The sequence below is a fragment of the Poromitra crassiceps genome, assembly GCF_964638095.1.
Source record: "Poromitra crassiceps genome assembly, chromosome: 4".
NCBI lineage: Eukaryota > Metazoa > Chordata > Actinopteri > Beryciformes > Melamphaidae > Poromitra > Poromitra crassiceps.
This window is the reverse complement of record NC_139626.1, coordinates 61,007,530-61,034,771: the sequence shown is the minus strand read 5'-3', so window position 1 is coordinate 61,034,771 and position 27,242 is coordinate 61,007,530. Positions and strand designations below refer to the sequence as shown.

The 27,242-nt window shown below is 45.3% G+C and overlaps 1 protein-coding gene across 1 annotated transcript in view; it reads left to right on the top strand.

Moving 5' to 3' along the window:
• xpo1a (exportin 1 a) overlaps nucleotides 1-27,242 on the top strand; it is an 81,737-nt gene that overhangs the window by 31,090 nt on the left and 23,405 nt on the right. The window contains exons 11-16 of the mRNA XM_083634841.1: nucleotides 2,826-2,984; nucleotides 6,817-6,999; nucleotides 10,821-10,959; nucleotides 18,422-18,603; nucleotides 20,540-20,696; nucleotides 25,538-25,701. Of these exons, the coding sequence (XP_083490967.1) occupies nucleotides 2,826-2,984; nucleotides 6,817-6,999; nucleotides 10,821-10,959; nucleotides 18,422-18,603; nucleotides 20,540-20,696; nucleotides 25,538-25,701 (984 nt within the window). The remainder of the gene's footprint in view (nucleotides 1-2,825; nucleotides 2,985-6,816; nucleotides 7,000-10,820; nucleotides 10,960-18,421; nucleotides 18,604-20,539; nucleotides 20,697-25,537; nucleotides 25,702-27,242) is intronic.

Genomic DNA, 27,242 nt, shown 5'->3' with positions numbered 1-27,242 from the left:
AAAGCAGCCCCTGACGCCAAACCATTCAGCAATCCGGGTTGGCTCTTCCCTGCTGTGGCGCTGAGAGCCGACAGCAGCACACAAACGCAGCACTCCGAAAATATAATGGTTGCGTGAGGCTGTGTGCAGTGTGGGGAGGAGTTTACGGGGGGAGGGGGGGAGGGGGGTGGTGCACGCAGGGCATCACACAACAACTACGTCACTACATCAGAAAATATTATCTTCAGACTCAGTGAATGTGCTTGAAATGCTGCATTTCACAAAAGGCGGATTATCTCAGCTAATAATTTGAAAAGCCTGAAAACGCTGAAAACAACCTATCTTCTCCGGCTCATAACTAAAGAACGGAAAATGGTATCAATAAACTTTTTTTTGCTGATGATACAATAGAGCCAGCTCGTTCTTGTGCGTGTTCGGTGTTTACATAGTAATATCACACAATATTCTGTGGGCCTCGAGAAATCACTGAAAACGCTCTGAAAACTCTGGCACTGGGAGCATCCGTTCTCCAAAAGTGGCTGGCACTCAATGAGTTAAAAGCAAAGTTAATTACAGTGTAATAGTTTTGTGTGTTAATTTCGTTTGAATACAGTTGTCATCCAGAATACAGTTGGTGTAACAGTAGAATAATCTTAGAAGTATGAAAAAACCCTGGATTGATCATCTTAGGATGGGGAAATGCTAGGTAAAGAAATGAAAGCTGAGAATCACTGACCCCAGTGACCCAGGAAATGATCTTATCACCCGACTACCGTCGGACAGACGCTTCCGATGGGAGCGCTCCCCAGACAGGAAGGTTAAGCACAGGGGTTCCTACAAGCAGACTTGTAATCAGTTTGGGAGCGCTCCCCAGACAGGAAGGTTAAGCACAGGGGTTCCTACAAGCAGACTTGTAATCAGTTTGGGAGCGCTCCCCAGACAGGAAGGTTAAGCACAGGGGTTCCTACAAGCAGACTTGTAATCAGTTTGGGAGCGCTCCCCAGACAGGAAGGTTAAGCACAGGGGTTCCTACAAGCAGACTTGTAATCAGTTTGGGAGCGCTCCCCAGACAGGAAGGTTAAGCACAGGGGTTCCTACAAGCAGACTTGTAATCAGTTTGGGAGCGCTCCCCAGACAGGAAGGTTAAGCACAGGGGTTCCTACAAGCAGACTTGTAATCAGTTTGGGAGCGCTCCCCAGACAGGAAGGTTAAGCACAGGGGTTCCTACAAGCAGACTTGTAATCAGTTTGGGAGCGCTCCCCAGACAGGAAGGTTAAGCACAGGGGTTCCTACAAGCAGACTTGTAATCAGTTTCTTCCCAGAGGCAGTCAGGTTCTTAAATGAATAGCACAACTGCACCTTATTGCTCTGATCTGCCGCTGTCATTATTTGACTATTTTATCTTTTTATCTTTCTGACCTTGCACTGTGCAGACACGCTACCCTGGCGTGGTTCCTAGAGAACCGCACAAATAACTTTATTTATATGCCCTTCTTATTATGCCTTTTTTTTTTTAATCCTTATTTTTTTTATGCCTTTTAGTTTTATTTACAACCGTGCACTGTGCCCACATGCTGAATGTATCCATGTCTTACCCCGTTTAGTGTTTTGTTGTGTGCTCTCTGTTTTTCTACTTCTTTTTTTCTGTACCATGTGGAGGTGTGGCTTGTGTACAAGAATTCCAATGCATTTTAACGGGAAATTTGAATGCACATGGCAACTAAACTTAAAGGTCCCAATTCGTGCAGCTGTAACCTCTTAAAAACGTGTGTCTCTGGTCCATAAAACATGATTCTGGATTAATTTGTCGAAAATATAGCAACCCCGTTTGTTGTGACGGAGTTGTCCCTTCCTCGTCCCAAGAATGGCCTGTTTCTATAATATATTCAGAACTAACAGTTCCCATTGGCCGCTGAGGGAGAGCCCGCCCCAGGCTCCCAGCGGCCAATCAGATTAGCGTCTGTGGACCAGCACGCTAGGTTGAGTCTACAACTAACGCTATCGCTAACTTAACCTTGCTACGCTAAAGAGGACATCTCAAAATGCCTAGACTTACCGAATGCACCTCCGCAGTTGCTGGATCACGTACAGTTGGCGTCGCTCCAGCTAGAAGTGTTAATTTTGTGGCTATAGACAAAATGGTGCAGGTAGCTTGTGTGAGAGAGACCCGCGCAGTATGCCCGAGGAAGTTTGTGACGTCCCGATACCCCGTCTGGGAAATAGAGCGTTTGGGGGTGTGGCTTGGAGGAGACTGCAGGGGGAAGCTGGATAGGGACAAATCCAACTGTGGCAGTTCTGAGGTTGTGACCACTCAGCGAGGGATGACAGCAGTATATATGCATTTACAAGTAAAAACAGCTTTTGCACGGAATGGGACACTTTAAACTTGAACTTGGGTTGACAGTGCGCTGAAGCCGCCGTCTTGTTAACCGTAAAGTCATGCCCTTTATGATTTGACCGGCTCGTGAATAACACTGAATCTGTTTTTCAAAGGCACATTCAAATCTTGATTGTAGTTCAGCTGACAGGGCTGCAAAATCCTTTGCCTTGACTTTAAAGTCATCGGCTGACGTGGCTAAGATATAGAGGGTCGTCTTGTTGGCCAAACTATTATCATACCGACACGCCCGAAGGAACATTATTTGTTTGAATTTTGTGCCATCAACGACTTTGCAAGTCGGCATCGGACGTAATATTTCAAATGGTGCCTGATCTCGTTTAGGAAGGAAACCCGCTCCCTTTGTGTAAATACAGCAAGACGGGTATACAGAATGACAAGCAACACAAATACAATAAAGGTGAGCTTATGAAGTAGGTGTGTCTCATTTGTCTTCCCCTCTGGTCAGATGCTGCCGTTGAACACCAACATCCGGCTGGCCTACGCCAACGGCAAGGACGACGAGCAGAACTTCATCCAGAACCTCAGCCTGTTCCTCTGCACCTTCCTCAAAGAACACGGCCAGCTGGTCGAGAAGAGGCCCAACCTGAGAGAGACCCTCATGGAGGTAGGAGGAGAGGAGAGACGGAGGAGAGGAGAGCGAAGCGGGATGATAACCATTACACACTTGAATTAAACAATTTGTGTCCATTGCACCGCCAAATGGATTTCTTTCTGTAGAAATGCAAAATGGCCCCCGTGAATGACCCATTATTTTTCCCAGTCTGTTGTCCTGATGACATCTTTGCTATGACATACATCTGGGCCCCAACTAGACAGAGTGGGAGGGGCCACCTGTGGCTGTCTGTCTGTCTGTCCACTTAAGGCAGAGGTTCTCAAATGTTTTTCAGCCAAGGACCCTTTACAAGATAGAAAATATACCGGGGACCCCCTCATTCTGATTTGTGATTTTGGGCTAAGCTTAATTGTTTCCACAGTAACGTGCTTGACTTTTAATTTGATACGTTTGTTATTAGAATGTAATCCATGAACCATTTTAGATTTAAAGCATAAACTATTTTCGTTGAACTATGAAGATTTTGCAAAAAAAAATATATATATATTTTTTTTATTACATTACATTTACATTAGGTCATTTAGCAGACGCTTTTGTTTTGTCCAAAGCGACTTACAATATCACAATTTGTCAACAGTACAGAAAACCACTATGCAACACAATCAATGACAGCCAAGATATTTTGATAGACTAGCACCATGTAGGAAGTAGTTGGAGAAGGAATAAGTAACATGTAGCATTTTATTTTTTAATTAAAAAAAAGAAAAGAAATTTACCTGAAAACTTTTCGCGGACCTCCTGGCAAAGTGCCACGGACCCCCATTTGAGAACCACTGACTTAAGGGACAGACAGATACTTAAAGCGGGACTAACCCCCCCAGATTTCCTGCAAAACGGCACTCCACTCGATCTGAAAACCCTGCAGGCAAGATGGCCGCCTACACTCCCCTCCTTAGCTGGTAGAATTCCTCCCCCATGAACTAACATATCTTGGCCAATAAGTATGTAACATACAAAATAAAACAACCCGTAATATCTTAATTTTATGTAGAATGCAGAGGACATGTAACTGTTTAGTTAAACTTGCATTCCAGGAATATTGTGCTCTAAAGATAACGTTAGTGGCTCGAGACTTGTTTCGTCCTGAAACCCACACGCTTTGCGGTGGTGGTTTTAGCGTATCCTATGTGGGATTCGAGGCGTAACCTATGTGGGTTTTAGCGTAACCGATGTGGGATACGAGGCGTAACCTATGTGGGATTCGAAATAACGCATCCGAGATAGAAAACGTTATGAATATAGCCACGTTATAAACAACAAACTAACGCTGGTGATCCGTATGGAAACAGTGTTACTCGAAATGGTTAAAAGTTATATCAATTTGGTCATTCAGTGGCATTTTACTGCCATATAACATAACTAACTAGCGGCTAATATTAGCCACAGTAGGCATTACCCAGGGATGCATTGGTCTTAAAGGGCTCGCGCCGCGTGAACTACAGTAATAATCAATGGGGGAAAAAAAAATCTTTCACATGAGTGGGGCGCGTGCTAAACCCACCGTGACGTCACGATGTACCAAATATCCCATTCATTTGAGGGCACACAAAAAAGCAGGTTTGAACCCATAGAGGGAACTTATGCTGCTGAAAATGATACAAATGGTACAATGGTAACAGTTTGGTCTCAAATGTGGAAATTTTGACCAGAATTCTTCACATAACCACCCCCAAAGTCATATATATTGGTTAAAAGCTGAAGAAAAGTGTTTTGGGGGTAAGTTACACTTTAAAGGATGGCTTTACCGATGATCAACCCACTTTGTATCATTAATGTGGTTAATATAAGCAGATGGGCAGTGTTGTACTTGACAATCCTATATACATATGCATTGTCAATTGTTCAGCGCTCACAGCGTCCCAGGTGGGAATCGAACCCAGGACCTTCTAGCTGTGAGGCGACAGCTCTCCCCACCTCTCTCTGAAATGTACATAGGGTGCGCTTGCTTAACACCGTCCGCATGTACCCCGCGCGTCGCGGTTGAGTGGAGTTGGCCTTTTTTTGAGGAGGGGAGGGGGGGGGTAGTAGTACCCGGACAGCTGAAACGTTACTCGAGTACTCCTACATAACGTCAGTACTTGTACAGTACTCCTACATAACGTCAGTACTTGTACAGTACTCCTACATAACGTCAGTACTTGTACAGTACTCCTACATAACGTCAGTACTTGTACAGTACTCCTACATAACGTCAGTACTTGTACAGTACTCCTACATAACGTCAGTACTTGTACAGTACTCCTACATAACGTCAGTACTTGTACAGTACTCCTACATAACGTCAGTACTTGTACAGTACTCCTACATAACGTCAGTACTTGTACAGTACTCCTACATAACGTCAGTACTTGTACAGTACTCCTACATAACGTCAGTACTTGTACAGTACTCCTACATAACGTCAGTACTTGTACAGTACTCCTACATAACGTCAGTACTTGTACAGTACTCCTACATAACGTCAGTACTTGTACAGTACGCGTAATGCGTCATTCTGGACAGAGAAGTGCTGGAATAAAGCATGAAAACATGAAAACAAGGTAAAGGTCATTACTTGTAACGATACAAAGCGGGCTGGAAATGGTCAAAGCCTCCCTTTAAGTTCACCATTTCTGATCCTGTGGGATAGGGTTGCCACGGTGTGGTCATTTTCACACCGGGTAATAAACACGTGACAACACCGGTGTTACCGGTAACATCGTTTAAATATATATAATATAATGTAAAATATTAAAAGAATATTAAAAAATTAATAATAATCCTCAGCTGTCCTCACGGTTCAGTCAGTCAGCTCCTCTCTGCAGCTGTGTTAGCTTGGACGCTCACAGTCACAACACTGGCTGCCTCACAATACTTGGCTGCATCCAACTTGACGACAACTTTTCAGACCCTCCCGGAGACAATCTTTCTCAGAAGAGACTAACGTTAGCGACAAATCTGGAGACTTTTTCTGACATGGGATTAACATTACCAGCAAGCAGCAGTAAGCAGGCAATGACAATAGCCGGGTAAGTCCCGCTAGCATCGATGCTAAGTTAGCAAAGTACAGGGGGAGCGCAGCTGAAGCACATGGCTAATTAATATGGATGTTAACGTCCATATTAATTAGCCATGTGCTTCAGCTGCGATTCGCTCCCTCCATGATGAGACTAGCTACAGCATAACTCCAGCTCTTCTTCTGCCTTTACAAAACAAACAAAATCTCAACACTGCAGCACAGCTCTGTTTAGCCAGCTATAGTTTGTCACAGACATGCAGGCTTAGCTAAGGGTCTTACCTACATGTGTATGAGGAGGGCATCATTTGTGTTCATAAGATGCATAGCGTTAACTAACGTTAGTTGCTGGTCTAACCAGAACAGCGGAGCCACACTGCAGCCCAGAGGGAGCGCTTGTAATTTACACCGGCGCACGCTGAAACGGCGGAGTTTTCCTTTCAATTCTTACCGGTAACAAAAGGTGTTACCGGTGGGCACGTTATGTAATCGGTGTATGTCTCGCCACCGGGTAACCCCGGTAACACCGAATACCGCGACAAGCCTACTGTGGGACTTCCTCTGTCTTAATTGGTCCAGCCCACTCCCCCTGAGCACCTGTCAACAGAAACACTGTCTTAATTGGTCCAGCCCACTCCCCCTGAGCACCTGTCAGCAGAAACACTGTGCTGAGGACCCTATCCAATTTTTTCTGCATAATCCACGTATCCAAGAGGCACTTTTTTTTCCAAGCTTTGTCTGGGGGAGAGGCCCACAGTCTCAGACTTTGAAAACCCCCTGCTGTTAGCACTCTCGTAGGGAAATCTAACCTGACCTCCTCCTGTCCAGGCCCTCCACTACATGCTGCTGGTGTCGGAGGTGGAGGAGACGGAGATCTTCAAGATCTGTCTGGAGTACTGGAACCACCTGGCAGCCGAGCTCTACAGAGAGAGTCCCTTCTCCACCTCCACCTCGCCACTGCTCTCTGATGTCCCTCCACGCAGACACCTCTACCTGCCAGTGCTCTCCAAGGTACGCCTGCCTGAGACACGCTTTCACGCACATAGACAACTTTGTGGTGGTCAACCACAACATCAGCACTGCCTAGCCCTAATTATCTATCTACTGTATATCTGTCTGTCTGTGTATATATATATATATATATATATATATATATATATATATATTAGGGCTGTCAAATGATAAATGTTCTTAATCGCGATTAATCCTGCGATTAACTATAGTTAATCGCAAGATTAATCGCATCTTTGTATCGCATGTTTAAAATGCCATTATTTTGCATTTCAAAGCATTTTTAATTCGATATTAATAATTTTTACCAGTGTGTCGTGACTGGGAATCAAATGAATGCAAATAAATGTACTTTGTGATCTTGAATTTTAGATTTATCTTCAGTTCAGTAGAAGTGCAATGTAGACGGGAGGTAACAATGTCTACAAAAATATCTTGAACAGAAAATAAATGCACAATTGTAAACAGTGCAGTACACACTCCAGAACCGATACTTCTGGCGGCGGCGCTGTGGAGCAGTCGAAACCCAAAATGACACAGCCGAAGAAGGCTGTGTCTGAGCTAAAAACTTTGGCACTTCCATGTGAATAATGGCTCGGTATTGGAAACTAAGGAAGATTTTGGAGTATTGTGATTGATAACGTGTATATCGCGTGAAGCCATTGGAGCCGACCTCCCAGTGGCTAGAGGACCCGCGCATCCGAGACTCTGAAGGAAGAATGAGTGATGAGTCTCGCGTTGAGGCTACGGCGACGCTAGCTGTTTTCCGGTATGATTAGCTTTTAGGTGATAGCTCAAACTCGATGTACTTCAGTGATATTTTAATTCCGTTTTACACAAGGTGCAAACTACTGTTGACTTGTCCACTGTGCCATTTGGGAGTTTGTTAAAGTAAAACGAGCCATTTAGAAGCGTGTTGCTGACTTTCTTCTCCATGCCTTCACAGGCAGGAGACAGGAAACAGCTGCGAACGGCTTGACTACAAGTACGGGTGCATCGAAGGGACAAAATAGCGGCATGCGATTAACGCGATAAAAACAAACAAAAAAAAAACGCGTTATGGTCGGCCCTTAATCGCATCGCGATTAACGCGTTAACGCTGACGCCCTAATATATATATATATATATATATATATACACACACACACACACACACACGCGCACACACACACACACACACACGCACACGCACACGTTTGTGTGTGGCAGTTTCTATGGCTCCAGCACTGAGCAGTGTGCTGCAGATGTGACTCCACACAGAGTGAAGCTGGTGCCTGCCGACAGGGCCTGTAGAGGCATCGGTCCCCCTGTGCGATGGCTCCATACACACACACACACACACACACACACACACACACACACTAGGGCTGTCAAAGAATATTCTATATTTGAATAGAAAACTGAAAAGACCGTTGCTTACAAGATAGTAGTCTCGACGCCAGGCCCATGAGTTCTTACGCTGATACACTACGTTACTGCATGCTGCAGATCTCTCTCTGGGTCTGATACACTACGTTACTGCATGCTGCAGAGCTCTCTCTGGGTATGATACACTACGTTACTGCATGCTGCAGAGCTCTCTCTGGGTCTGGGACGCTTCTAGGGGTGGGGGGAAAAATCGATTCACCTAAGTATCGCGATTTTTAATGTCACGATTTTTTGAATCGATCTTTTATTCCAGAATCGATAATCGGTGCTTGCAGTCAGGCCACTCACTGAACAACAGGCCAGATGCCGCCTACTGGTTTACTAGTGGTTTTATTACTTTATTAGTTAGTCTGAAGTAATAATTACACTTCAGGGTTAAAGTGGGTGCATCTCATTGTAAAATTGGACTTCAAACGGCCCAAATCTGGCTTCAAACGGCCCAAATTTCACGAGCGTCGGCCCATATCGGCCTGGCCTGCTTGGTATCTAATGCCCGGCCTGAATTATGATCCCAGTCCGCCCCTGTTTTTAACTATATCGCCCAGCCCTACTCATGATATAATATACAGTCTCTAGTGTATGATTCAACTTTTCCCATGTTCTAATCTAGTGTAAAAAAGCAAACAAACTGAAAAAATAAAAGAAAAAAATAAACAAAAATCGCAATAAATCGTAATATCGAATCGCAATAATCGTAGAATCGCAATACTTAAGAATCGCAATATAAATCGAATCGGCACCCAAGAATCGTGATAGTATCGAATCGGGAGATAAGTGAATCACCACAGCCCTAGACGCTTCCCCCCCAGCCGGCTGGTAATGGGAGGGAACCGTTCACTTGGCCAGTCATATGCCAGCGATGGATACAGTCCTGCCCAATCAGTAACGACTTTGCGATCAGACAAACACGGGAGGCGCAGCCCATTTTTCGAACCACTCTCTCATTGGTGCTACGACCTGTCACTCATTCAATTTCACCCCCCTAGACGCGCCTACCAAACCCCAGCAGTGGCTGTGAAGTAGCCTAGGTAAACCCAGCCCCCACGTGACCTGCTCTCTCAGTTCCCAGTCACACTGCTTACAGTCACCTTGTGACTGTAAGCAGGGTGAGCCTGAGAGCAGGTCACTGGGGGCTGGGTTTACCCAGGCTAGCTGTGAAGTGGTACAGACTCACTTATGTAGTATGCGGAGCGCAGCGATTCAACGTCATATGTGAGTCTGGGGAGAGACTAACAAGATAGAAACATGTTGTAACAAACTAGCATGTTGATGTTTCATCTTTAGTCCTAAAAATAATCACACATTTAGATCACAAGTTACCAGTGATCCCATTGCAAGATGATCTTTAGTTTTTACTTGAAAAAGATTAATTGTAAATGGACTGCACTTACACTTTTCAGCCATTCACACAGATCACACACACACTGACAGCTTTTCAGTGTAAAGCAGGGATACTCAACTTGCTTTGCCCGGGGGCCACTTTCGTGAAATGATAGAAGGCCAGGGGCCAATTAATAAACAATCAATATAAATCTTTCTGTAGCGGATTGTAGGTAGCGGATTTGGGGTGTCAGCCGGAGTTTAGTCTGACAATGTTGTGCACACCAGATAGTAAGTTAGGTTAAGTTAGTTAGGTTAAGTACATACATAAGTGCCTGGGTAGCGAGCAGACGGCGGTATTTGACAAATTTAGCAGCTAAATCATAGATTATTGAAAGATATTCCATATTCCAGACTGAAATGCTGTAACAGAAGTGGAGTATTGGTCAGAATGACATGAACATTTGGACACTTATTCAGCGGGTATCTTGCATGTTGCGTTCAGGTGCACTGTAAAAAAAAAGAAAAAATAATTGCAATTCCATCGCATCGATTTAACATTTTTTACAGTGCGCGATGGAATTGCAAAAAAAAATAAAAAAAGAATGCGTAATTTTTTTAATTTGCGATTCCATCGCGGGCCACACAGGGGGCCCCGACCCGCGGGCCGCAAGTTGAGTATAACTGGTCTAAAGGCATCGCTTTCACCCATTCAGATCACACACACTCTTGACGGCGGCAGCCATGCAAGGCGCTAGCCAGCTCATCGGGAGCAGTTAGGGGGTTCAGTGTCTTGCTCAAGGACACTTCAACACGCAGTGCCGGGAGGAGCCAGCCTCAAACCGGGAACCTTCAGATTCCCAGACAACAGCTCTACCTCCTGAGCTACTCCAATTAATCTTTTTTTTTCATTTATAATCAATTAATTTTCTGTTGATCGACCAATCCGCATGATAACGAACCGTATTCTAGAAATATCGTCCTACAGATATGGTTGTAATTAGACGCAGTTGGTGCAGTCGGATGTTCTGTCAAGCTCCCATGCATCCTCCACCTCCTCTTTCCTCCTGTAGGTGCGTCTACTGATGGTGAGCCGCATGGCCAAGCCAGAGGAGGTGCTGGTGGTGGAGAACGACCAGGGCGAGGTGGTGAGGGAGTTCATGAAGGACACTGACTCCATCAACCTCTACAAGAACATGAGGGAGACTCTGGGTCAGTGTCACACCTCCTACTCCCTGTGTGTGTCGTGAGTGTGGAGAAGATGAGAAAGAATCTTACTCATTCACGGTCACATGACAACACGGCTTAGTTGTAGACCCGTGTCTTTGGGATTTAAGATTTCATTAGAGAAGTGTGTCTCATTGTCTTAGTTTAGTCCCAGTTTAACTGATCGCTCCTTTCACTGCATCTCTTAGTTAAGTCCCAGTTTAACTGCTCGCCCCTTTCACTGCATCTCGTTGTCTTAGTTTAGTCCCAGTTTAACTGCTCGCCCCTTTCACTGCATCTCGTTGTCTTAGTTTAGTCCCAGTTTAACTGCTCGCCCCTTTCACTGCATCTCGTTGTCTTAGTTTAGTCCCAGTTTAACTGCCCGCTCCTTTCACTGCATCTCGTTGTCTTAGTTTAGTCCCAGTTTAACTGCTCGCTCCTTTCACTGCATCTCGTTGTCTTAGTTTAGTCCCAGTTTAACTGCCCGCTCCTTTCACTGCATCTCGTTGTCTTAGTTTAGTCCCAGTTTAACTGCTCGCCCCTTTCACTGCATCTCATTGTCTTAGTTTAGTCCCAGTTTAACTGCTCGCCCCTTTCACTGCATCTCATTGTCTTAGTTTAGTCCCAGTTTAACTGCTCGCCCCTTTCACTGCATCTCATTGTCTTAGTTTAGTCCCAGTTTAACTGCTCGTCCCTTTCACTGCATGTGGTTATCATTCCATTCTTAACCCAGTTACTCAACTAACCCGGCTGTGGGTGGCTGTATGGAAACAGCATAATTGAGTTAGAATAACGTGCGTAAACTTGAAGTCTTGATGATGAGAAACCCGTTGAAGAGTCCTGGCACAACAGTACTTACTAATGAATCATTATTTCTTTCCACTATTAGAATTAAATTACTATTGCTGAGACCCCAGTTAACATCACTGATGACGCGCCAGCGCATGCAGTAGTATGTATACTTGAACCGAAACCCCTGGCTCCCCCTGGCCAGTGACACTTGGGAATAGACTAGGTGACAACCAAGTATAGTTTGGTGACAAGCTGGAGAGACAGTTGACGGTCGGAGAGACGGCATCCGGTTACGGGATGGGTTTTAGCACCCCAGCCTGGCTCTCTCGTGAGGGAGAAATCCACAAACGCTACGGATCAGCCTCCTGAAAATCTGCATAAACATCGGCGCGGCCTGGGGTCCTTCAGGCTAGAGCGAGGTGCTCGGCGCAGGTGAATGACGTGCAGCGCACAGGCCTCCTTGAGGCATCCTCCCTGCCCATGGTACGGCATGGTAGGATTGCCTTTTTCCGCAGGAGGTTCTGGTGAGACGAAGGAGGTGCCCGGCCTGGAATCACCCCACAGGGCCTTAGACCTCCATGCACCGAAGGTCTCGCAATACTGCGGTGTAGCACTAAACTCTATTGCAGCGGATTGGGCGTGATCAACCCTTCCGCGGGCAACGCTGCAGACAGAGTAGGAAGGGTGATCCGTGAGCGGCTGCTTCTGGAACGCGGGTCGGGGTCGTAATCGGCCTCGGCTGGGTCTACTGGGCGAGGGTGGATGATGTTGACAGACCTGAAACACCCCACGACCCCAGTTAACATCACTGATTACGCGTCCCAGCGCATGCTGGTCAATGAGGGAGGGTGAAGATTTCATTACTTGGTTCATTCATGGAGACAAGAACATTCAGTTGCAACCCTCTCAAAAGGTTTGTGTCAACATCTTAACACTGATAAAACCATAAGCATAGTATGGACAGCAGTGTTGACTCGACTTAGACTTGAGAACTGATGACTCAGACTTGGCAGTTGGAGACTTGGGACTCGGACTTGTTAATTGATAATTGTTTTTAGGCCGGTGCTTGCACTGGCCTATATGACCATGTGTGTCCCAATCGCTGCATACACGACTCCTGGCACACTTTCATCAAGATGGGCTTTTACTTTGAAATTTGTTTTATTTGACGAATGTCCGGTTTCGGACTTCCTGTCTGCCCTGATCTGATCTTGTTCAGCTTGACAGAGTCGCTCACGGCCGCAGATCCTGGTCCGCAGATCATGGTCCGCACAGAAAAATAGAAATCGAGGCTATCCTGGTTTCCTGGCCAATTGGCCTTGAAATATCGATTCTGTAAAAATATCAAAATTTGTTTACTGTGTACTGTATAAAGAGTTTGGTATTGGAAGTTCCCAAAGTTCGGTACCATCACTAACTGGTCATTGTTGTGCTTTTGAAATGAAGTTGCGGGATTCCTCGTCTAATTAACGTTACACGCGACGCAACAAATAAACAAACACACATTTCCCAGTGTCTCTGCCATCACACTGGACATCAACAGTAGCGGGAGACGTCTCCCCTTCCAGCAAATATACATGAATGTTATGCGTAAGGAACATGAACATCTTACCGAGAGGCAGAGAGCTAAGCTAAGTAGCTAACAGCTGAGCTAAGTAGGCTATAACTAGTGTTAGCCGATCTGAAAAGCATGTAAACAGCGGTGAGATTAGTGAGAGTGTCGGTGAAAGGAGGAGAGACCCGCGGGTGCTTGTGCAGAACTAGTGCATGTTGTGTACAGCGGGTAATGAGCCGCTGTTATGAAGATTAAAGCGATATTCACGGAGTTGAGAGCAGGTTGAGAGCAGACAGACAAACTCGCATTTACATCCTCTCTCCAGCCTCCTGCACATGACGCGTTCAGGAGCCGTCGGGAAAGCGTGACATCTGTAATGTGTCACAACAAAATAAATAACCTGGGTTACCCTAACAGGCGGCGTTCACACCCAAAGCGCTTTTTTCAGTCAGAACGCTATGAAAATCATGTTGAGAGCGCTTCCATTGTGCACAAAACACAGCGCACGGAGCGTTTCTTTTGTGCTCCGTTTGTTTTCCCCTGTAGTCGCGTGCAGTACAGATCAGAACACAACGACCACACGGATGGTAGCCAGCTAGTTTTGTCTGTTTGATGTTGTTCACTGTCAACATGAAAGCCAGATTATTGCCAATTCTGGCAGCAGCAGAGGTTGAAAATCCCTCCGGAGGAGAAATGGTAGGAAGAGTGAAAAAAACGATCGGGGTGCTTTTCCTCAATGTTCAACTTTTTTCAGCTTTAATACGCCCACAGCGCTCCTCCAAAAACAACAGACGCCACCAGCGCTAAACGCCAGGTGCGTTCATTAACACATTGAGTGCCAAGGACGTCTGTGCACGTCCTAAAAAAAAGTAACGAGGAGTGCCAAGGACGTCTGTGGACGTCCTAAAATCATAATTCATATTATTCCATAATTCTGCTGTTTAAGGTCGTACCTAGCCAGTGAGCATGAATCCCTTCAAGGGATCACACGGCGCCACCTTAAACATCGTCACGGAAGCTGCGCCACCCACCTCAGATCCTTTACTTTGTGCATGAGACAGCAGGGAAAGACGTGATCAAAGAGGAAACCGATGCATGCTTCAGCCAGAGCCGTACAGATTGCTCTGTCTGCAGCGGAGAGTGGGCTCGGCTGCATCCGCGCTCACAACTGAGCTCTTATGCTTCTATCTATCTCCACACGATTTCCTGCCAGAAAGCCAGCATCCGAAGCCGAACGGCCAAGCCTTTTCGTTCAGTCGCGTTTGCCAGCGCGCATCATTTCCTTGATGCGCGCTGGGATCCGTCCGGGGCAAAAACGGAGTCGAGAAAACAAACTCTGTGCGTGTGGGAGGAGCCCGCAGCTCAGAGGTGGAGAGGGGGAGGGGGGGAGAGGGGGGGGGGGGGGGGCACGCAGGCTGCACAGAAACCACATCACGCCACCACATCAGAAAACACCAGCCAGAGTCAGTGAATGTGCTCGAAATTAGAGTGCAAAAGGTATTCATAAAAGTGACTATATCTTGGAAAGTAAAAAAAAACGACAGAAAACCCTTGAAAGTGCACTTTTTTCAGAGGCTGTCATTTCATAATGGAACTGTCTAGAAACAAAATTTCTTCTTTGGAAGAAGCAGGAGTGTTCAATGTTTCATTAAAGTCCAGCCCCGTCAATATAGCCATAATAGAAAAAATTCTATAGCTGTTTTCAACTGAATGGAAGTGAATCTGGCACAGGCTGCAGACAATTTTACTGAAGCGCTGTGGCACTCAATGTGTTAAAAGAGGAGGACGTGTAGCGCGTCCTTACATAGAGAATGAATCGCAGAAAGACGCTGGAAGCTCCAAAAACGCATGTGGACTGAATGTAGCCTGTGTTACTGGACAGACACACTAATAACTTTTCAGTCTGAGCCATTTTACATAGCCTACAGTGTGCTGTGCAGAGTGCTGCAGTTCATATTTTTCTATTCTGTTTTCAATGAGACAGGCAAAGGACCTGTCTCAAACATTGACTGATATCACAGGTTGTTGTGAAGAGTGCAATGTACATGGCTATATAATTTGTAAAGAGTGTAAAGAAAAATATTGTATTAAGAGATACATAGAGATAGCCTACATCAGTGGTTTCCAAACTTTTTGTGCCCATGGCACACCAAATGGCATGACAAAATCTCAAGGCACACCTATATAGCCTAAGTCTATCGGTGCTAAATAGCCTCTATTACTCTTATCACTCTAAATGCGTTTTTATTTACTAATGTCAAATACAATTTGACAAAATATATTACTATTTTATTATTATTTTTGCAATTGCAATAATGCAAAATCCCAAGGCACACACCATTTGGGAACCACTGGTCTACATTATGGCCTACAGTTAATATGGCGTTATTCTTCTAACACAGAAACATTCAGTTAATATGGTGGTCTTCTAACACCAGAGAGACACATTTCAAAAGGTGTCCTTCAATCCCACAGTGACTGTTAAGGGTGTTGCTAAACCTTGAATTTGTGAATGTGATCAACCTTGTGGACATTCTGTTTCTTATCCATTAGGTATCGAGTATCGTATCTGTATTCGAGTATCGAAGCAGATATTTATGGGTTATCGTATTGTTTAAAAAAATCCATAATATCCTGCATCCCTAAACACAAACAGGGAAAAAAGGTGGAAAATCAGACGAGGGCTTATATGTGTTCTGTTGATTGTTAAAATGTGTATGGGTATACATGGGTGACGATCCCATGCACCGGCCGTATGCCAGGTTTCGACCTGGCCTTGTTTGTAATAATTTGGCATAAGATATTGATAGCTATATTAAATTGAATACCATTACATTACTCAATTTCATGCACGGGCAGCCACGTGTGTTCCACCTAAATGCGGATTTACATTCAGTTACTCGGACTCAGGTAATGGGGACTCGACTCAGACATGAGGACAGTAGCGAAATACTCCCTGCATGTAAACTAGGGATGTTCATCAATTATCGAATATCGATAATTGATTGTTAAGGAATTGAATCGATCATGTGGAATTTTGATTTATTATTATTATTATTATATATATTTTTTTTATTTTCTTTTATTTTTTTGCGGACTAGGTTTGGGTGGAATTTGTTCCTCCTCGCCCCACTCCATTGCACAGCCAACTAACATGAGGTGGAGCTTCATATAGTCTCTCGTTTTCTGGCTGGGCACGGGCCTTTGTGCCAACAAAACTGTTTTAAACATGGGGAATTCACACCGGCATGCGCCGGGGACACAAACAAACGCACCCAGCACTCTGCGGACCTCAGTGAGGCTCAGGCCTGTTGATTTGACTCTTGTGCTGTCAGCTAAGCTGGAAGACGCCGATTGCCTTACATCATGTAACCTGACATGTAACATGTTTGTTTACCTGGCCACAGCGCTAGTGTCTGATATTCTTACTACACAGCGGCATCGCCATTATAGCTGGCCGAGAACGCGCAACGTTATTACCAGACCAGAGTTCAAAAAATATATATATATTATTATTATTATTATTACGCTATCGATAATTGATCGTTAATTTTCCCGATTTTCAATTATGGAAATTTTTCAAAATGAACATCCCTAATGTAAACATAGTGGGTGTGTATTTCAGATGCACAGTGATTGGTCCATGTGTCCTCTGGCTGCAGTGTATCTGATTGGTCCATGTGTCCTCTGGCTGCAGTGTATCTGACTGGTCCATGTGTCCTCTGGCTGCAGTGTATCTGATTGGTCCATGTGTCCTCTGCCTACAGTGTATCTGATTGGTCCATCATGTGTCTTCTGGCTACAGTGTATCTGATTGGTCCATCATGTGTCCTCTGGCTGCAGTAACCTTGCGTCACCAGGCTCTTCTCGGCGAGAAAGAGCCTGGCCTCCGTTTACAAGGGATTTTGTCACTCGGCCTGTTTCCGGCCTAGAGTCCGCCCTAGACAGGAAACGACAGCGGAAACGATAAGAAAATAAAACGGCAAACAACAAAACAAAAGTTGGACGTACCGAACAAAGTTATTGTAGAAACATCGCGGATTCACAATATCACATATTTTAAGCCAATACAGAAGCTTTACTTTTCAAACAAATGGCCAGTTGATGGAATAGGTATAGTTGTCTGTCCTCTATTATCAATAATGGAGGATCGAGTACAACAGTTGAAGCATCTCTGCTGCCTGTGCTGGGAAAGACATGGACATTGATCATAAGATTTCACATGGCGGATACTCCATTATCTTTGGCTCTCCAGAAACCTTCCTCGGCAGTGACTAGAAATGTGCTAACGCTACTATACAACTTGTGTTGTTCTTTTTATCAACCTCGCCGTGTCAAGCTAACGGCAACAAAGACGTTTTATTGCGCACTTATTTCCGGTATCGTTTCCTGTTTCCTTGGCCAAAAGCAGTGTAAAGGGTGCCCAGACTAGGCTGCAGTGTATGTGATTGGTCCATGTGTCCTCTGGCTGCAGTGTATGTGATTGATTGGTCCATGTGTCCTCTTGCTGCAGTGTATGTGATTGATTGGTCCATGTGTCCTCTTGCTGCAGTGTATGTGATTGGTCCATGTGTCCTCTGGCTGCAGTGTATGTGATTGGTCCATGTGTCCTCTCCTCTGGCTGCAGTGTATGTGATTGGTCCATGTGTCCTCTGGCTGCAGTGTATCTGATTGGTCCATGTGTCCTCTGGCTGCAGTGTATCTGATTGGTCCATGTGTCCTCTTGCTGCAGTGTATGTGATTGGTCCATGTGTCCTCTGGCTGCAGTGTATGTGATTGGTCCATGTGTCCTCTGGCTGCAGTGTATGTGATTGATTGGTCCATGTGTCCTCTGGCTGCAGTGTATCTGATTGGTCCATGTGTCCTCTTGCTGCAGTGTATGTGATTGGTCCATGTGTCCTCTGGCTGCAGTGTATGTGATTGGTCCATGTGTCCTCTGGCTGCAGTGTATCTGATTGGTCCATGTGTCCTCTGGCTGCAGTGTATGTGATTGGTCCATGTGTCCTCTGGCTGCAGTGTATCTGATTGGTCCATGTGTCCTCTGGCTGCAGTGTATGTGATTGGTCCATGTGTCCTCTGGCTGCAGTGTATGTGATTGGTCCATGTGTCCTCTGGCTGCAGTGTATCTGACCCATCTGGACTACGCCGACACGGAGCGCATCATGACGGAGAAGCTGCACAACCAGGTGAACGGCACCGAGTGGTCCTGGAGGAACCTCAACACGCTCTGCTGGGCCATCGGCTCCATCAGCGGGGCCATGCACGAGGAGGACGAGAAGAGGTTTCTGGTCACCGTCATCAAGGTGGGACCCTTGGATGACTTCATCTGGTGCACTTAGAGCAAAATTAACAAATGAGACTATGGTGGGCCACCACAATCTATGACGGTAAAACACTGCTGGATCAACTCGTTCTTTGACAAAAACGCCTATGCCCTCTGACAAAGGCGCTCTTGCATTGGTTCAGCTTGCAGGAGCGTAAGAACCAGAGGAACAGTAATGTGGACGGCTCACCATGTGTTCAAGCCTGGTTGCCTCAGCAACACGGCCGGGGAGCGTTCACACACACACACACACACACACACACACACACCAACACACCAACGACAGTACCCGTGCTCCACCTAGTGTCACAAATTCAGGGATGCAAACTAAGTCACCTTTACGTGACCGTCACCTTCACCTTTTTGATGAAAAGAGGCACTTCAGTCAATTATTTTGGAGTGATTTTGGTCTGCTCCGATCCGTCACCTTTTGCACACTGCACCAGTTTGCATTCTTCTTTTTGTAAATCAGTAAACACACCAGTAAACACACCAGTAAACAGCATGGCCCTGTAGTGTATTAAACCAGTAAACACACCAGTAAACAGTGAACATATAGACTCTCTTGCATTAGGTTATATTTGTATGTAGGGCTGGCTCTACGACTGCATATTGGGGATGCAGGCAACTGGTCTGTTAAACGTTTAACATCCGCTACCCTCGCTAGTCGCCACCAAAATACTAGTCGGTTAAACTAATAATCAAATTATCATCATAATAAACAATGTGGACGGGAACTGTTGCGTCTTTACCAGCTACTACAGTCCCCCTCCTCAAATGCCCGGATTAGGGGTGCACCGATCGATCGGCAAGCAATCTGTATCGGCCGATTTTGACCTCAAATATGCGATCGGCTGATTGCCGATATTTCGGCTGATTGCCGATATTTTTTTAGATTTTTTAGATTATTATTTTTTTAATAAAAAAGCCCTATCACTAATCAGGCTTTCCAACGATATAAAATACAATGCCAATTGGTATTATTAAAGGGGAGAAATAATCAACCTAAAATGACGTTTCCAAACTTTCTTTGAGGAGTTTATATATCGGTGATCGGTCGATGATCGGTTGGGCAGATATTTCCCATAGGCGATCGGTGGCAAACAACGTGATCGGTGCACCCCTAGCCCGGGTGTAAAGTAAACAAACCAGGCGTAGTCTAACCTCACGTCACCAGGCTCTCTCAAAGGAGAGGAAGGGAGATGGCATCATCTCATTGGCAGTATTTTGATCCAGTCAATGAAAATATAGTTGTATGTAGGCTGTGTCAGATAAATATAGTTGTATGTAGGCTGTGTCAGATAAATATAGTTGTATGTAGGCTGTGTCAGATAAAATATAGTTGTATGTAGGCTGTGTCAGATAAAATATAGTTGTATGTAGGCTGTGTCAGATAAATATAGTTGTATGTAGGCTGTGTCAGATAAAATATAGTTGTATGTAGGCTGTGTCAGATAAAACTGGCACATAACGTGTTCACCACTCGACCCACATTCAGCACAGGCATGTGGACACAAGGAAGGACAGCAGGACCTGATGCTATAGCATTGAACACGTTAGCCACACAAGGCTAACGCATTTAACATGGCAATGAATGACTGCGCAAGACGCTTCCACTCAACTTTGTTGAGGGGCAAAGGCTTCTGAAAGTTAAATGGACTATATTTAGCCTGAATACACGGTGCTAGGGTGAGTTGTCAATGTTTTCTGATGTGCAATGTTCATAAACGGCGCAAGATGATTTGGATATTGACGATTATGACGAACGTCGTATAGCTACACGCACTGAACCGTGACGCCCATACCGTGACGTCACGGGACGAATACACGTACCGTGACACCCCTAGTTTGCACCGTCCTCCAGATTGAGTTGAATTCTAACTACTAGTAGCTGACTCTGTGTGCTGTTTATCCAGGACCTGCTGGGCCTGTGTGAGCAGAAGAGAGGCAAGGACAACAAGGCCATCATCGCCTCCAACATCATGTACATCGTGGGCCAGTACCCTCGCTTCCTCCGCGCCCATTGGAAGTTCCTCAAGACTGTGGTCAACAAGCTGTTTGAATTCATGCACGGTAAGGGACCGTCAACACGCTGTTTGAAATCATGCACGGTAAGGGACCGTCAACAAGCTGTTTGAATTCATGCACGGTAAAGGCTGAATTATACTTGACCAAGCTCCGAAATTGCTGGACCAAAGTCGACCTTTACATGGACTCCCCTGATTCTAAGTATAGACCCCTTATACGACTACGTCACACTGACATCACGCAGCGTCGATGCGCAAGACGGAGGCAGAAAGACAGACTCCGCGCAGCCCTGTCAAGTTTTCCAGCCAGACGAGCTAGACATGTCTTTGTGTTGTACAGTGGGATGCCAGAATTGGAAAGCTATTGTAGCAGAGTATTCCGGTCCGCCTATTCACACTTGGTTAATAAAATAATAAACGATAGAGCCAGGCTGTAACGTTATAACAAGCTTTTCCCCACATATCCTGTTCTACGCAACTCGAGGGAACATACACAGCCTCGCACACACGCAATAGAACACAACACAACACTGAACAGTCTGTTACACTATCAACAAAGCAAGGACTAAAGTTTTACCGAATCCCGTCAACTCATACTGCTTGTAATGCTAACCGTAGGTGTCTTTGGTTGCAAGCCGAAAGAGGAAATCGTTAAAAATGCCCGACTTTGCAGTGCTCGCTCATTTTATATCAGAAGCTGTAGTAGGCTGCTAGTGACAGCCACATCGCTCGGTTAGTTAACAACCAAGTAACGTTAAATAATGTCATTATTGAGTTGAACTGATTGGAACGAGGACATCATTAAAAATGCCCGACTTTGTAGTGCTCTTCATAATCAGGTAAACTGCCTGAAGCTGTAGCTGCTCAGCCACATCGCTCGGTTAGTTAACGACCAAGTAACGTTACATAATGTCATTATTGAGTTGTGTGCATTATCAACATAACAATATATCTTTGCAAGTTACAGAATAATTATCTACGCTGTCCCCAGTTATAAAGGAATGCACGATATGTATTGCTGGCCACTAGGCTTGGCCAATTGACAGCGCCAGTGCGTATGGGTCTGTATAAGACATATCCCATTAACCAACGTTAATTTTGATGCATAACATTGCTTATCACTAGGCGATAAGCTGTTGTAGTAAGCCGAGAACTGCATTTTAAAACTAAAATCTAACTGTGTGTCGCAGATGGGCACAGAGCAGTCCTGACAGCGGGGCTTTTACACAGCTCTCAGTGTCTGTCAATGCTGGGCTCACGGCTTTTTGCCTTCACGATGCGCGCGCAGCTCCAATGTTGACAAGCTGTATAAGGGGTCTATAGCTGAATCTAAGGATGCACCGATTGCGATTTTCTTGGCCGGTTCCGATTTCCGATTTTTGAATAGTCTGACTTGCCGATACCGATTTTCTTTCTAAGAACAATAATTGACAGCTTACACAAACATTTTTGTAACTTAACAATTCTTATCATTTGCAAAACACATCTCAAAGTAAAAGTGTTCCAGGTTACTGGACAGAGCTTTTCTTTTTGTGTGCAAATACAATGAATATTAAAAAGAAAATCCAGTATGTCCCACAGCTATCATGCATTTACTTTGTCAAAAGAAAACAACAGAACATCAAAATGGTATCCATGGACAAGGAGTTTATAAATGATAAAATGGTAAATGGCCTGCATTTATATAGCACTTTTATCCAAAGCGCTTTACAATCAATAGGTACGTGCACCCATTCACACACTGATGGCGGCAGGTTACCACGCAGGGTGCTGGCACACCATCAGGAGCAATTTGGGGTTCAGTGTCTTGCCCAAGGACACTTCGACACGCAGACTGGAGGAGGCGGGAATCGAACCACCGACCTCTTTTATCCAAAGCGATTAGTGGGCGACCCGCTCTACCTCCTGAGCTACAGCCGCCCCGTTTATAGCCTGGCTCCAGACGTTCGAAGCCACACCCACTCCACAGTAGTGGATTTGGCTGTTCTTGAGTACACGAGGAAATGAGTTTGAGTTGACGATTCAGTCTGAATATCAGACTTTACACACAGAGTCTGAAATTTCCTATGCGTTTTTTTTTATCCGCCATCCAGAAAAAACAATCTTCAGCACAGAAAAGCTTGAACACTGAGTCCTGATATGATGTTTTATTATTATGTCTGTCGTCCTATTCCCAATACAAAACAAATAGGCCTGGTCCTCTGCTGTATACTGGAGACAGACTGTCCTCTGCTGTATACTGGAGACAGACTGTCCTCTGCTGTATACTGGAGACAGACTGGCTCTCCTCTGCTGTATACTAGAGACAGACTGGCTCTCCTCTCCTGTATACTGGAGACAGACTGGCTCTCCTCTCCTGTATACTGGAGACAGACTGTCCTCTGCTGTATACTGGAGACAGACTGGCTCTCCTCTGCTGTATACTGGAGACAGACAGGCTCTCCTCTCCTGTATACTGGAGACAGACTGGCTCTCCTCTCCTGTATACTGGAGACAGACTGGCTCTCCTCTCCTGTATACTGGAGACAGACTGTCCTCTGCTGTATACTGGAGACAGACAGACTGTCCTCTGCTGTATACTGGAGACAGACTGACTCTCCTCTCCTGTATACTGGAGACAGACAGGCTGTCCTCTCCTGTATACTGGAGACAGACTGACTCTCCTCTCCTGTATACTGGAGACAGACAGGCTGTCCTCTCCTGTATACTGGAGACAGACTGGCTCTCCTCTCCTGTATACTGGAGACAGACTGTCCTCTGCTGTATACTGGAGACAGACTGACTCTCCTCTGCTGTATACTGGAGACAGACTGACTCTCCTCTCCTGTATACTGGAGACAGACTGTCGTCTGCTGTATACTGGAGACAGACTGTCCTCTGCTGTATACTGGAGACAGACTGACTCTCCTCTGCTGTATACTGGAGACAGACTGACTCTCCTCTCCTGTATACTGGAGACAGACTGTCCTCTCCTGTATACTGGAGACAGACTGACTCTCCTCTCCTGTATACTGGAGACAGACAGGCTGTCCTCTGCTGTATACTGGAGACAGACTGACTCTCCTCTCCTGTATATTGGAGACAGACAGGCTGTCCTCTGCTGTATACTGGAGACAGACAGACTGTCCTCTCCTGTATACTGGAGACAGACTGACTCTCCTCTCCTGTATACTGGAGACAGACTGACTCTCCTCTCCTGTATACTGGAGACAGACAGGCTGTCCTCTGCTGTATACTGGAGACAGACTGACTCTCCTCTCCTGTATACTGGAGACAGACTGACTCTCCTCTCCTGTATACTGGAGACAGACAGGCTGTCCTCTGCTGTATACTGGAGACAGACTGACTCTCCTCTCCTGTATACTGGAGACAGACAGGCTGTCCTCTGCTGTATACTGGAGACAGACAGACTCTCCTCTGCTGTATACTGGAGACAGACAGACTGTCCTCTGCTGTATACTGGAGACAGACAGGCTGTCCTCTGCTGTATACTGGAGACAGACTGACTCTCCTCTCCTGTATACTGGAGACAGACAGGCTGTCCTCTGCTGTATACTGGAGACAGACAGGCTGTCCTCTGCTGTATACTGGAGACAGACTGTCCTCTCCTGTATACTGGAGACAGACTGGCTCCATCCATGCTCACATTCACCTCACCAAGCCGGCTTTGGTGCACTGTGGCCGGGTACTGCACCGAGGGAGCAGAGAGAGTGAGAGAGGGAGAGAGCAGAGAGAGAGAGAGAGGGAGCAGAGAGAGGGAGAGGGAGCAGAGATAGGGAGTAGAGAGGGAGAGAGAGCAGAGGGAGCGGAGAGAGGGAGAGAGAGAGGGAGAGGGAGCAGAGAGAGGGAGAGAGAGAGAGAGGTGAACGAGCCACTCAGACTGGACTCCAGCTGAGCGGGACTCGGCCAGACCAGTTGTTCCTCCTTGGCTTCTTTTCCTACAGCAATGTCACATGGACAAACGGTGTCATTCTTAAGGAGACAAGCGCAGGTAAAAAAATTACAAATAATAAATAAAAAAAAGATTTTCGACTTTCAATAATAAAAGTAGAGCTGTGCATCTTCACTGATCTCACGATTCGATACGATTCGATTATACAAGTCTACGATTCGATTCGATTATACGATGCATCTCGATGCATCTCCGATGCATCTCGATTCATCGCGATGCATCTTAAATCGATGCATCACTTTTTTCGCAATACATGATTTATTTTTTCTCACTTTCTTTTTTCTCACTGTGTGGCTACTTTTAAAATAAAAGTGCATTTGGAATTGCATTGTATTATGATCCATAATTAAAATAAACAACTGCATGTACTTACATTCTATTTTATTTGATTATAAAAAAAAAAAAAAAAAAAATTTAATAATCGATTTTTGATATTTGATAATCGATTCAGAATCGTCCTATTAAGCATCGCGATGCATCTCTGAATCGATTATTTTCGGCAGCTCTAAATAAAAGTCGATCTTGATAATAAAAACGATTGAAATTTGTTGCCCATCCCTCCCTACTCCATGTCAGCATTCACCAAAACACCTGAAGTGGCCGAGTACTGGTTCATCAGAGTTCCATAAAGACAAACAATTACCGTACAGACATGCATCCAAACGGCTTGTACAGTATAATCCAATTGTTTTGTAGTCTGGAAAAAGTGAATCAATTCAATTTTTTGTTGAACCTTTAAGATCAGTTTCCTTCTCTAGTGCACAGCAGGGTAGTTCTGATGTGTGGAGCGTTTTTTTTTACATTACAATCATAACTGGAAACCAAAACGCATGTTCCCCAAAAGCAGCACTGCGGCATGGAATCAGAGGAGACTGTCAGAGAATGCAGGTCATGGTAACTTGTGTCTCTTTCTCCCTCTGGTTGAATGAACACAGAGACCCACGACGGCGTGCAGGACATGGCGTGCGACACCTTCATCAAGATCGCCCAGAAGTGCCGGCGCCATTTTGTCCAGGTGCAGGTGGGCGAGGTGATGCCCTTCATCGACGAGATCCTCAACAACATCAACACCATCATCTGTGACCTGCAGCCACAGCAGGTCAGCCTGAACTACGCAGTCCTAACTAGGACTAACTTGTCCAGTGACTGTCTCTACGCCATCCCATTTGCGTTTCACAATCTAGTGTTTTCTTGCAAAGGTACTCCACGCATAAGTAGTGATGTTAAAAAAAAAAGTTATAAAGTAAACGAGACAACTTAGGCCAATAATTTAAGTCAATTCTGAGCCTTGCTTAAAGTCGAACTGAACCCGTTCGTCGCGTGCGTTCCAGTCCGTTTCAGACTGAAAACATAACTTGTCTGAGATCACAGGTTGAGAGGCGGGCAATAGTAGTATGTCGATGATTTTATTTGACAATTCTGGGGACTGGATTGGGCTTTGGCCAATCCTGGCGTGTTCCGCCTCCAAATCGAGTGGGATTCAGCGTGTTGTGGTGCTCTCCTCGGGAAGAGCCTGCTGACGCGAGGTTAGTGGCTGAGTGGAGCTCAGCGAGCCGCAGGCAGCCAGCTGCCTTCGTGTTGCCGAGCGGAGAGTGCAGCCCGTCGGCCTGGAATCTCCGAGGTGTGACCCCTGGCTCTCAAGCGCGCGCCATTATCGCTGCTGTAAATACAATATTCCTGGAATGCGCGTTTTAACGAGCCAGTTACATTTCTTGCATTCTTAGACATTGTTTTCGTTTTTTGTTCGTGTTTCATACAATTGGCCAAGTTAGTAGTTAGTTTATGGGGTAGGAATTCTGCCAGATGACAGGCACTAGGCGCCATTTTCTACTTCATTTGGAAGAGAAAATGATCCTGAAATGATTTGATTGACAGCTGCCATGTCGTGAAATGATTGGTTGAAATGGGGTAGAAATTTGATAGTACTAGGTGACGTCAGCAGACTGTAGATTACTGTTATCAATGAAATCTTGAAAAATGAACTTTTGATGTGAAAAACGAAAGAAATTAGATTATTGTGATTTCTTTTGGCATACATTATTAAATAGGTGCACTGCATACCCAGGTATTTGAACTAAAAGAAAAGAAAAGTCATTTTTGGGTTCAGCTCGACTTTAAGCACATTTCGGGAGTTAAGTACCCACACCTGCTGCAGGCAATTACCCCGTTATCAATCACAGTCTAACTGGGACATTCCTCGTGTGGATCCACCCCAATCCAACCATAAATGGTCAATGCCAATTACCACCTGATGACGCATAATAATGAGCCTGATTATCAATTGAACAAGGAAATTCTATGCAAGTGTGCGTGCAGTCACTGGATAGGTTAGTGCACAGTCACTGGATAGGATAGTGCACAGTCACTGGATAGGTTAGTGCACAGTCACTGGATAGGATAGTGCACAGTCACTGGATAGGTTAGTGCACAGTCACTGGATAGGTTAGTGCACAGTCACTGGATAGGTTAGTGCACAGTCACTGGATAGGTTAGTGCACAGTCACTGGATAGGATAGTGCACAGTCACTGGATAGGATAGTGCACAGTCACTGGATAGGATAGTGCACAGTCACTGGATAGGATAGTGCACAGTCACTGGATAGGATAGTGCACAGTCACTGGATAGGATAGTGCACAGTC